Source organism: Entelurus aequoreus, linkage group LG05 (genome assembly GCF_033978785.1).
Source record: "Entelurus aequoreus isolate RoL-2023_Sb linkage group LG05, RoL_Eaeq_v1.1, whole genome shotgun sequence".
NCBI classification, from domain to species: domain Eukaryota; kingdom Metazoa; phylum Chordata; class Actinopteri; order Syngnathiformes; family Syngnathidae; genus Entelurus; species Entelurus aequoreus.
Window position 1 is genome coordinate 37,971,539 of NC_084735.1, and position 13,033 is coordinate 37,984,571.

Sequence of the window (13,033 nt, forward strand, 5' to 3'; positions counted from 1 at the left end):
CGACGAGGTGGCCCGGCTCTCCGCAGTAGAAGCACCTTCCTTCCAGCTGTCGTCTCTGACGTTCCTCCGGTGTCAGCCGCGCTCTCCCCAGCTGCATTGGATCCTCACCTTCCGCCTGGGGGTTTAGGTGACTTGACTCCGATGAAGCGGTGTAAAGATCCGGACCGTGATGCGTCTGATATTGTGCCGCTCCTCCCGTAGTGGTGGTTCGTGCGCCCCGATGTCGTCTGAGCTGCGTCAGTCGGTTGTCGGTACGAATGGCGAGCGCAATGAGCTCGACCAACCCAGCTGGTAAGTCTAGTGGTACAAGTAGATCTTGAATATGTATGGCCAAGCCTTTCAAAAAAGTATCATAAAGAGCAGCGGAGTTTCAGCCGCTAGCGTGCGGAATCGAATGGCATAGTCACAAACCGAGTCTCGACCTTGCCTCAGTCTGCTCAACTCCTGTGCCTTCTCTCGGTTATCTGTGACAGGATCAAATGTCATTCGAAGTGCCGTCTGGAAATCTGTGAGGGAGTTGCAGATGGCTGAACTTCGGTCCCATTCGACGGAAGCCCATGCCTTGGCTCTACCCTTCAAGTGGGAGATCATAAAAGCGATCTTCGCTCGTTCAGTGGGGAAGGCGTGAGGATTAAATTCAAAATGGATAGAACAATCTATCATGAATGTTTTGCTTTGTTCGGTTTCACCTGAATAGGATGCTGGAGGTGCCAGTTTACTTCCGGCTCCGGCGAATGACGTAGGCGGTAGGTGGGCAGGTACGGGTGCCGATGCGGCGGTTGGAGGAAGTTGCCGGGCCATCTCCTGCAGCTGGGTGGTTAGTCGGGCCATGTGTTCGGCCATCGCCGTCTGGAAATCCTCTTGGCGTGAGAGACGGGTTGCCTGATCCTGGAGGGCGGCGGAAATTTGTCCTTTCTCTGCTGAGTCCATACTGGCCAGATTGTAATGTCAAGCTTGGGCGAATGAAGGGACTCAGATGCAGAGAGGGGAGGTTCTAAATAAGGCTTTTATTTTGAAAATAACTCTTAACCTCCAGAGCAGAAAATATACAATCACTATGAGGTTCTACTATATCAAAAAACTTTTCCAAAAAGGGAAAGAACCAAAAATCACTCCAACGGAGGAATAGACAAAAATAAGACAAATATAACTAGCAACGAATCTGCTATAAAAAACTTTAACAAAAAGCGCTCCAAACGGAGGAAGAAATAAAGGACTATCAAAACTTACTACTCTCACAATTATTCTAACATTTATATAAACAAAAATCACTCAAACTTTGAGGAAGGAAATATTTAAAGAAAAATCATAACTCACCACTGCGGTTGAAAAAGGTTAAATAACAAAGGTCGCTGTAAGGGAGGAAAAGGTTAACTCAACATTACAGCTTGAAAAACGCTGGATAAACATACGTGGTCGTGGGACAAGGCAAGACAAGAACATGAACTAGGATGCAAGACAGGCACGAAGGATCGAGACAATCTGGCACAGAACAAGGAGAGGGATGGGCTTATATGGAACATGAGGGTAATGGGAAACAGGTGGAAACAATCAAGGGTCAGGGATGACGTCAGACTGGTGACACAAGAGGAAGGGCCCGTGATCTGAAACAAGAGGAGATGCTTTTCAAAATAATACATGCAAATCACAAGACAGAAAAAACCAAGACAAGACTCTCCTCACCGCGGTGTGACAGCAGCACAACATAGTATTTAATCCCTCAGAGGTGTATACAAGCTGTCATGTGGTCTGTTTTCTTTTGGCTGTTTACCACTTTTTCTACCTTTGGCCCATAATGGAGAGACACAAGGCTGATTGTCTGAGATAATAACTTAATCAAGCTTCCTCTCTAAGATAAAACCCTGCTGTCTATGGATTACATTCTTTCCTATCGATTCACTGCATTCATACTTTCAAACTTACTTCTGTAATCAAGTTTGTTGATGTGATGTACACTAAAAAGTACATGAGCTATCCTTGATGTGGCGCTCTGCTAATAAATAGTGTTTTTGCCTTCTCTTGTTACCTCCAGTTATTCTTCAAAGCTGGCACCTTGGCTAAATTGGAAGAACAGAGGGATGAGCAAACCAAGCAAAGTTTAATCATATTCCAAGCTGCTTGTCGGGGTTATATGGCACGGCAAACTTTCAAGAAGAGAAAGGTAAGCAAAAAGACCTCCTGCTTATCAGCAATACTCAAAACACAGATGATGTAAAACATACCTGTCTATTCCATGGTTCATTCAAATTACCATTGAAATGACAAAATCGTGCAAACTAAAGTAATACATGTTTAAGGGGAGCAAACATCCATCCAGAATGCAAACACTATGAGTTTTGGGTAGCTTGTCACTTTTGAGTGCATGGAGAATTGTTTCTACTACCTACTAGCTTTTACAAATAATGCGGTAAAGGACCCATAGCGTCCAGAGGACTGAAATTTCACTAAAATGTGAATGAATAAATAAATAATAATGATAAATGGGTTATTCTTGTATAGCGCTTTTCTACCTTCAAGGTACTCAAAGCGCTTCGACAGTATTTCCACATTCACCCATTCACACACACATTCACACACTGATGGCGGGAGCTGCCATGCAAGGCGCTAACCAGCAGCCATCAGGAGCAAGGGTGAAGTGTCTTGCCCAAGGACACAACGGACGTGACTAGGATGGTAGAAGGTGGGGATTGAACCCCAGTAACCAGCAACCCTCCGATTGCTGGCTCAGCCACTCTACCAACTTCGCCACGCTGTCCCCAATAACATAATTTCCATTAGTTTTTGAGTAATTGGTAAATAGATAACTGTACTTTCCATCGCCAGACTCGATATGCCACACCCTCTTTGTGTGACATCATCTACAGAACTGAAGCCCATAGACAGTGTAGATAAGGGAATGTAAAAATATTATTTTGATCACATAATTGCATGTTTTTGTTGCCTTGGACTATGATTACTTTAGAACTGATAGAGTTAAAATGACTAAATCTAAAGAATTGCCAGTTCCTCTTCCATAGACACCATGGCCTGTGTTTCCTCATGCTTTTTCAGCATGTCCTCAAGCATCTTGAGGAAATAGTAAAAGAGGACGCAAAATAGAATATTAGCGGCTTACCTCTTTTTTTTTTCTTCTCATTTTTGAGTGCCTGGTCAGCTCTTCTTTCTCCGTTTGTCCACAGGTTCTGACCAATTCTTTTTACCCTCGGGAGTGCTCCTGATATTTGGGAGTCTTTTACATTTTTACATCCAAACTGCGACCAAAACCTTTCTTCTTCCAAGTCAGCATCGTTAAAATGATCGCTCCATATCACAGTCCTCTTGCTTGGTCTGTCCCATTTTGCACTTGTCAATTTGACTGGAGGGATCCATACTTTCCTCGTATTTTCACCATTTGGAAATATATGCAGGCTGACCCCTTCTTTAGTTGTATTGCTACAACCTGCAGCAATGCAGACATATTTGATATTCTCAAATGTTGTGCTAACATAGTGATTCATAATGTAAAAGCTTCCAAAACACATACATATATGGCCTGATCTACTAAGATCCAAATACCACTTGCTAAACAGCGAGTGCAAACTATACAATTGTGTGTACTATTAATGGGCGTGTCGGGCGTAATCTACTAACACTGTGTGTACAATACACAACTGGTGCAGACCGCCCTATTTAAATGTGTTTTTTGCGTACGCAGCTTCCCACATGGAGACAGTAATTTTTGCACATCCATGTTACCATGCTCTTCATACCTGTGGCATTTTGCTATGTCTTAAAACATGCAGCAGACATGTACCAGTTTTTATGGGCATTGTAAAAGCAGTCCTGCAGTGCGATCTACTAATTTTTTAGCGCGCTGAATATATGCCCTGGGAGATGCTGGCACTAACCGCGAGCCTGTGCTGGAGTGATCGAGATGCAAAAAAATGCATATTGCGGGACTTTTTTTTTCCTGTAAGAAACGCCAGCCACCACCAAAACGCATCAATTTATTTTGTTTTAATCAACCCCCTAAGTTTTCCATTAGCTATAGAATTATGAAAGGTTATTGCTGAATAGACAATATGTCTAATATTTTAAATTTTGACAGTCCATATGTGTTGACAAGCATAAGTAGAACTGAGCTGCAGTGCAATCACCTTTCTCACAGCAATTTCTGCACAGCTGCTAGTGTTCACATCCTTTCGAGACATACTAAATACAGAACGAAAACAGCGGCTGCCGAACAGATTTAGAATAGAATAGAATAGAAAGTACTTTATTGATCCCTGGGGGAAATTCAGCACCACAGTTCGCTCACAATAGACAATTATAATTAGTCTTGATAAATCATATTTTGTGTGCTAAATAGTTTTATTTGCATTTTCTCCTCCCACTATAGGTTGTATTCACCTGACATCACGTTTTAACTATGTGAGGCTCGAAGTTTGTGGGCCAGCGGGTTTCTGTTGGGCAGCATTTCGCCTTCCTCGAAGAAAAATGCCCTATGCTTGCGTTGTTTAAATTGCGAAAAGGGTAAACGTTTCTTCAGAGTTCCTCAAGACGTAATCAAGCAGGGCGGCACAGTGTAAGATTTTACAAAAGGCGGTGAGAAAAGTGTCACACACTCCAGTCCCAAGGAAGCAGAGTCGAAGAACTCGCAAGTTTGCAGTAATCACTTTATTAAAGGTTTGTTTGATATATTTTTAATGTTAGGTAGTTTCCATATAAGTTTTATCTTGATATTATTTGTATTTGATCTTTTTTCTGAATTCTTAAAACCGATTTTGCTATAAGTGTTTTGTAAACCACCAACTCGCTAAGTCCATATAAAAGAAGGCAAATGTGAGCAAAACCTAAAAGAGTTAAGCTTTTACCAGAGGCAGCAATCATAAATGAATCTTTCAGCACATACTCAATGTTGACATCTTTAGTTATATTTTGGTGAAGATGGGGAAAAACACGTGTACTCGTAGAAGGCACGTGCAACAACGAAAAGGCAACAAACCTGGCTATAGATGTGAAGTTAAATCATGAAATGCAACCTTACCCGAGCAAAAACGATGCATGAATTATCCAGGAGAGTCTTGATAACAATTTATTTGACCCAGCCACACACAAAGAAGTTGTAAACCTCCATGTTTTTCCCAGTTTCCACCAGTTTTGTTCTGTAGAATGACGTGAATCACCGGATAGTTCTACATGTCTGGGAATGCGACCGACAGATAATCCTTGAGATCACTCGACACATTTTTTTTTTGATAACGTGTAATGATAGATTCCATTGCATAGTTTGCATTTTTTTGCTTGTGTCTGCTTTTAGTGGTAAGAACGAGGCCCCTTGCATACTCAGATAGTTTGCACTCTGTTTGCTGCACAGTAGCCATATTGGTTTGGTGGCCAACCACTTCTTTTATTTCTGTTCAAAAGTCACATGAGTGAATGCAATCTCTTGTAGGGATTCTGATGATCATGAACACAGACACACTGAATGGATTGCGCTCCCTATTTTGCTCACTTAAGAGACGCAATCCTCTGTGTACAAGTTTAGTAGATCAGCTTTGCAGGTACTATCAAGTTTGCATGTGCTTTAGTACATGCAAACCTTTAGTAGATCAGGCCCATGTTACGCAAAATGAAGTTGACTCAAGTCTTCTGTAGGTGATGTTAGCGGGCTGATTCAGGCCCGCCCACATTTTGGAGTTAAAAGTGGGTGTTCAAAAATGTGCTGAAAATCATTAAAAACACATGCCTCAAGTCATTGTGTATATATTTGTATTATTTTTAGGTTCAGAACTATGAAATAATTGCCAATGTTGTCAGCATTAGAGGTGCCCTTGAAATGTTACCAACCTTCCGTGCTATGCTACATCCAATAAACTTTTCAAGAGGTTTAGTTTGATTGTGCTATCTGCTAAAGCATGGTCATATTGAACACCAGAGCTTAACGAGATGGTATTTATGATGAATTGCTGAAGAACATTGTAAGTGGCTATACAAACTAGTGACCTCTCACTCAATAGAAATGCACAAGGACAGAAATGCACATTGATGGCATATCTTAAAAGAACTCAAACAAACCAAAGGAACTGAATGTCAGAGGACAGGCGAGACAACCAAACAGCACATTGTATGGGTCCGCAATGGAAGGCTGGCAGGTACGTTTGTAGTTGGATGGCACGCAGAGGCATAGAAATGGGGCTTACTGGATACAGGTAAAGTTAATAGTAGAAGGCAACCGCCCAAACATTGTAGAAAAAAACAGGGCTGGTTCTTATTTTCACAAAAAAAACAAAAACCTTAACAGTTAGCATCCATCCATCCATTTTCTACCGCTTATTCCCTTCGGGGTCGCGGGGGGCGCTGGAGCCTATAACTTTATTAAAGATACAAGCTGCAGTGTATTGTTGTGTAGTTTTGTACCTCAGATTGTGCAGGTCAATTTAATGATGTAAGTGTAAATTGTACAGACTAGATTACCATATATCTATCATCCCCCTCCCCTCACACACACACACACACACACACACACACACACACACACACACACACACACACACACACACACACACACACACACACACACACACACACACACACACACACACACACACACACACACACACACACACACACACACACACACACGTACACACACGTACACAAACCCACAAACCCAGGATGGTCTCTGTTGACCTCACCATATGATCATGCAGTCCAACACTGCTTTTCTCATTGATTACTGAATCAACAGCTTCATAATTCACAAATACTATCCTCCCAGTAGTACAACATGATTTTCACCAGCAGATCTCTTGTTTAATCTTATTTCCCTCTATTTAAAATTATATGTTTAAAAGTCATTATTCACTGTGCGAAGTAGGCAAAGAGCCTGGTGCTTTTTAATCTTCTTGAATTTCAACAGCACAGAAATTATCTGAAATTGCACAGCAACTGCAATTATAAAATCAATTTTCTAAATGTCCAGTTCTTTGCCTGTGTCCCTGAATGGCCTCTACCCCCTGGAAATGTATATTTAATAGAAAGATAAGATATATATATATATATTATCATTTAATGGTATTCTTTTAAACTCACTGCAAGATGGAAAATGCAATCTTAAATGTGATGAATGCTAAGGCGGGCCTACAAATAAGAGCTGCTGTAGAGGTTCCCTTCCTGAGGAGGGTTTATTCAATGTGTGTGTATTATGGTAATGCACTTTGCTTTCATGGGCATCTTGATTTTCTCATACATTAAAAAAGCCACAATTTCATACAAAAAAAACAGGCTTGCTCTTCCACAGAATATGCCCCGATTGAAGAATCGTAGTTTATAAAACCATCCCTAGTTGTGAAATAGAATTTTTTATATATATATATATATATGTATATATACAGGTATTACAGGTATATATATATATATACACACGTGTATATATGTATATATATATATATGTGTATATATATATAAATATGTATACATATATATATATATATATATATATATATATATATATATATATATATATATATATATATGTATATATATATATATATATATATGTATACATATATATATATATATATATATATATATATATATGTATACATATATATATATATATATATATATATATATATATATATATATATATGTTGCGATGTTTTACCACTCGGTGAGAAGGAGACACAAGAGTGAAAGAGCCTGAAGGGTAATGCCCGCAGCTAAAAGCAACTGAGTGAGAACGTATACTCGAATATCACAATATAGTCATTTTCTATATCGCACAGAGACAAACCCGCGATATATCGAATATATTCGATATATCGCCCAGCCCAAATATATACAGGTATATTTATATATATAAATATATATATATATATATATATATATATATATATATATATATATATATATATATATATATATATATATATATATATATATATACGTATATATATATATATATATATATGTATATATTCCAATGGGCTCACCACCCATAGCAGGGTCATTCCAATGGGCTCACCACCCATAGCAGGGGTCATAGAGGTCGGGTGCAATGTGAGCTGGGCGGCAGGGCACTTGGCAGTCCGATCCTCGGCTACAGAAGCTAGCTCTTGGGACGTGGAACGTCACTTCGCTGGGGGGGAAGGAGCCTGAGCTAGTGCGCGAGGTGGAGAAGTTCCGGCTAGATATAGTCGGACTCACTTCGACGCACAGCAAGGGCTCTGGAACCAATTCTCACGAGATGGGCTGGACTCTCTTCCACTCTGGCGTTGCCGGCAGTGAGAGGCGACGGGCTGGGGTGGCAATTCTTGTTGCCCCCCGGCTCAGAGCCTGCATGTTGGAGTTCAACCCGGTGGACGAGAGGGTAGCTTCCCTCCGCCTTCGGGTGGGGGAACGGGTCCTGACTGTGGTTTGCGCTTACGCGCCAAACCGCAGCTCAGAGTACCCACCCTTTTTGGATTCACTCGAGGGAGTACTTGAGAGTACTCCCCCGGGTGATTCCCTCGTTCTACTGGGGGACTTCAACGCTCATGTTGGCAGCGACAGTGAAACCTGGAGAGGCGTGATTGGGAAGAATGGCCGCCCGGATCTGAACCCGAGCGGTGTTTTGTTATTGGACTTTTGTGCCCGTCACAGATTGTCCATAACGAACACCATGTTCAAACATAAGGGTGTCCATATGTGCACTTGGCACCAGGACACCCTAGGCCGCGGTTCCATGATCGACTTTGTAGTTGTGTCATCGGATTTGCGGCCTCATGTTTTGGACACTCGGGTGAAGAGAGGGGCGGAGCTTTCTACCGATCACCACCTGGTGGTGAGTTGGCTGCGATGGTGGGGGAGGATGCCGGACAGACCTGGCAGGCCCAAACACATTGTGAGGGTTTGCTGGGAACGTCTGGCAGAGTCTCCTGTCAGAGAGAGTTTCAATTCCCACCTCCGGAAGAACTTTGAACATGTCACGAGGGAAGTGCTGGACATTGAGTCCGAATGGACCATGTTCCGCGCCTCTATTGTCGAGGCGGCTGATTGGAGCTGTGGCCGCAAGGTAGTTGGTGCCTGTCATGGCGGTAATCCTAGAACCCGTTGGTGGACACCGGCGGTGAGGGATGCCGTCAAGCTGAAGAAGGAGTCCTATCAATCAATCAATCAATGTTTATTTATATAGCCCTAAATCACAAGTTTTAAGGGCTGCACAAGCCACAACGACATCCTCGGTACAGACCCCACATACGGGCAAGGAAAAACTCTCCCCAGTGTGACGTCGGTGTGAATGACTATGAGAAACCTTGCAGAGGACCGCATATGTGGGTAACCCCCCCCCCCCCCCCCCCTCTAGGGGAGACCGAAAGCAATGGATGTCGAGTGGGTCTGGCATAATATTGTGAAAGTCCAGTCCACAGTGGATCCAACACATCAATGAGAGTCCAGTCCATAGTGGGGCCAGCAGGAAACCGTCCTGAGCGGAGACGGGTCAGCAGCGCAGAGATGTCCCCAACCGATGCACAGGCTAGCGGTCCACCCGGGGTCCCGACTCTGGACAGCCAGCACTTCATCCATGGCCACCGGACCTGTGCAACTCCCCCTTCCAAGGGAGAGGGGAGCAGAGGAGAGAAGAAAAGAAACGGCAGATCAACTGGTCTAAAAAGGGGGTCTATTTAAAGGCTAGAGTATACGAATGAGTTTTAAGATGGGACTTAAATGCTTCTATCGGGTTCTTTTGGCTCATAGGACTCCTGAGGCAGTGGACAGGTACCGACAGGCCAAGCGGTGTGCGGCTTCAGCGGTCGCGGAGGCAAAAACTCGGACATGGGAGGAGTTCGGGGAAGCCATGGAAAACGACTTCCGGACGGCTTCGAAGCGATTCTGGACCACCATCCGCCGCCTCAGGAAGGGGAAGCAGTGCACTATCAACACCGTGTATGGTGAGGATGGTGTTCTGCTGACCTCGACTGCGGATGTTGTGGATCGGTGGAGGGAATACTTCGAAGACCTCCTCAATCCCACCAATACGTCTTCCTATGAGGAAGCAGTGCCTGGGGAATCTGTGGTGGGCTCTCCTATTTCGGGGGCTGAGGTTGCTGAGGTAGTTAAAAAGCTCCTCGGTGGCAAGGCCCCGGGGGTGGATGAGATCCGCCCGGAGTTCCTTAAGGCTCTGGATGCTGTGGGGCTGTCTTGGTTGACAAGACTCTGCAGCATCGCATGGACATCGGGGGCGGTACCTCTGGATTGGCAGACCGGGGTGGTGGTTCCTCTCTTTAAGAAGGGGAACCGGAGGGTGTGTTCCAACTATCGTGGGATCACACTCCTCAGCCTTCCCGGTAAGGTCTATTCAGGTGTACTGGAGAGGAGGCTACGCCGGATAGTCGAACCTCGGATTCAGGAGGAACAGTGTGGTTTTCGTCCTGGTCGTGGAACTGTGGACCAGCTCTATACTCTCGGCAGGGTCCTTGAGGGTGCATGGGAGTTTGCCCAACCAGTCTATATGTGTTTTGTGGACTTGGAGAAGGCATTCGACCGTGTCCCTCGGGAAGTCCTGTGGGGAGTGTTCAGAGAGTATGGGGTATCGGACTGTCTGATTGTGGCGGTCCGCTCCCTGTATGATCAGTGTCAGAGCTTGGTCCGTATTGCCGGCAGTAAGTCGGACACGTTTCCAGTGAGGGTTGGACTCCGCCAAGGCTGCCCTTTGTCACTGATTCTGTTCATAACTTTTATGAACAGAATTTCTAGGCGCAGTCAGGGCGTTGAGGGGATCTGGTTTGGTGGCTGCAGGATTAGGTCTCTGCTTTTTGCAGATGATGTGGTCCTAATGGCTTCATCTGGCCAGGATCTTCAGCTCTCACTGGATTGGTTCGCAGCTGAGTGTGAAGCGACTGGGATGAGAATCAGCACCTCCAAGTCCGAGTCCATGGTTCTCGCCCGGAAAAGGGTGGAGTGCCATCTCCGGGTTGCGGAGGAGACCCTTCCCCAAGTGGAGGAGTTCAAGTACCTCGGAGTCTTGTTCACGAGTGAGGGAAGAGTGGATCGTGAGATCGACAGGCGGATCGGTGCGGCGTCTTCAGTAATGCGGACGCTGTATCGATCCATTGTGGTGAAGAAGGAGCTGAGCCGGAATGCAAAGCTCTCAATTTACCGGTCGATCTACGTTCCCATCCTCACCTATGGTCATGAGCTTTGGGTTATGACCGAAAGGACGAGATCATGGGTACAAGCAGCCGAAATTAGTTTCCTCCGCCGGGTGGCGGGGCTCTCCCTTAGAGATAGGGTGAGAAGCTCTGCCATCCGGTAGGGGCTCAAAGTAAAGCCGCTGCTCCGCCACATCGAGAGGAGCCAGATGAGGTGGTTCGGGCATCTGGTCAGGATGCCACCCGAACGCCTCCCTCGGGAGGTGTTTAGGGCACGTCCGACCGGTAGGAGGCCACGGGGAAGACCCAGGACACGTTGGGAGGACTATGTCTCCCGGCTGGCCTGGGAACGCCTCGGGATCCCCCGGGAGGAGCTGGACGAAGTGGCTGGGGAGAGGGAAGTCTGGGCTTCCCTGCTTAGGCTGCTGCCCCCGTGACACGACCTCGGATAAGCGGAAGAGGATGGATGGATGGATGGATATATATATAATATATATATATATATATATATATATATATATATATATATATATATATATATATATATATATATATATACAGTATATATATATATAATGTTTTTTTTGGTTTTTTTCTATTTTTAGCATACACAAATTAAAATGTTAATATAGTTGGCTCCCCTCCACCCCAGCCCATCTTATCTGCCTTCATTTAATTTAATGTTGATAAAAGAGGTAATTATTATCATTCACTACCAATATTGTTATTTTTATTTTTATTTGTATATTTCCATTTGTAGTGCAATAAATTCATTGTCATTTCTGTGTTATTACCCTCTACTTCACCAAGTAGTTCTTCTTTGTAATTGTTGGTATTGTATTTGTATGTATCGTATTTGCTGACGTTGTTCTATTGTTGTTGTTTTTTTTAATATCTTTTAGTTGTTCTTGTCTCTCTCTGTCTTTTCCCTGCAGTTTTACCCTCTGTCTTCTTTTTTCTTCTTCTTTCTTTCCCCCCATGCTCCGGTCCGGCTGTGCCAAACACTAAATATATCCATTTGATAATGTCAAAATCAAATAGGGTAACAAGAGAAATATCCCACGCTTCTATTTTGTAAAGTAAATATGTACAGCATGTATGGGCATTTGCATCAACAATATAATTTGCCTAAGTGGCTAGACAGGACATATAAAAAAAAAAGCAAAAAGCTGTATATTATTTTTTTAAGCAACCAACCACTGTACAGTATATTGCATCAATTGTAATTTAACTGCAGTACGGTATATTTTACGCAGTCTCTGATTTATATTAATACCTAAAGGGCATTCTCGTCCCGCAGACATTAGCGCTGATTCAATTAGTCAAAAGGACAGCAATGGACTAGATAGATGCATGGCTGCGGTTGATTCTTGAGTGATTCCCATCTCCCTTACTCTTCATGTAGATGATTTAAAGATTGTACTACTGATCAATCTCAGAATAATCATCATATAATAGCATTCTCTTGCGCCCTTGCTGTTAACCTATTGTCCCTCGAGGGAATATTGATATTGCCTCAGTGGCCCATGCCAGTGTCTGAACAATCCAGGTGGCAGGTGTTGTAGATGTTAGTGTCCCTATGGAAAACTGGCTGCTTGATGGATGAGGATGTGACAGAAGGTCCGCTGATTGATTTTTTCTGGCATGTTAAGCATGCAAAGCTGTGCCATCCCATGTGACATGAACTGACAAAATCACATCTTGTTTTTGTTCTTGTTCAACCGTCAAGGGCAAACACGGCACTTCAGCGACTGCACTGAGTTTTGTCCTTCAGGTACCCGACAAACATACACTAAACCTGTTTCACGTAGTATTTGTATTGAGATCCGGATAAGACAGAAAGACTACGGCGGAAACACATTCATCCAACTATAAAGTACAAGCATCAACATCCTCTTTCAACATTGTGTTCTTCACAA

The 13,033-nt window shown here is 43.7% G+C and overlaps 1 protein-coding gene across 3 annotated transcripts in view; it reads left to right on the plus strand.

Moving 5' to 3' along the window:
- LOC133650612 (unconventional myosin-XVIIIa-like) overlaps nucleotides 1-13,033 on the plus strand; it is a 202,148-nt gene that overhangs the window by 115,707 nt on the left and 73,408 nt on the right. For all 3 annotated transcript variants that reach the window (XM_062048069.1, XM_062048067.1, XM_062048068.1), the window contains one exon: nucleotides 2,033-2,161. In XM_062048069.1, the coding sequence (XP_061904053.1) occupies nucleotides 2,033-2,161 (129 nt within the window). The remainder of the gene's footprint in view (nucleotides 1-2,032; nucleotides 2,162-13,033) is intronic.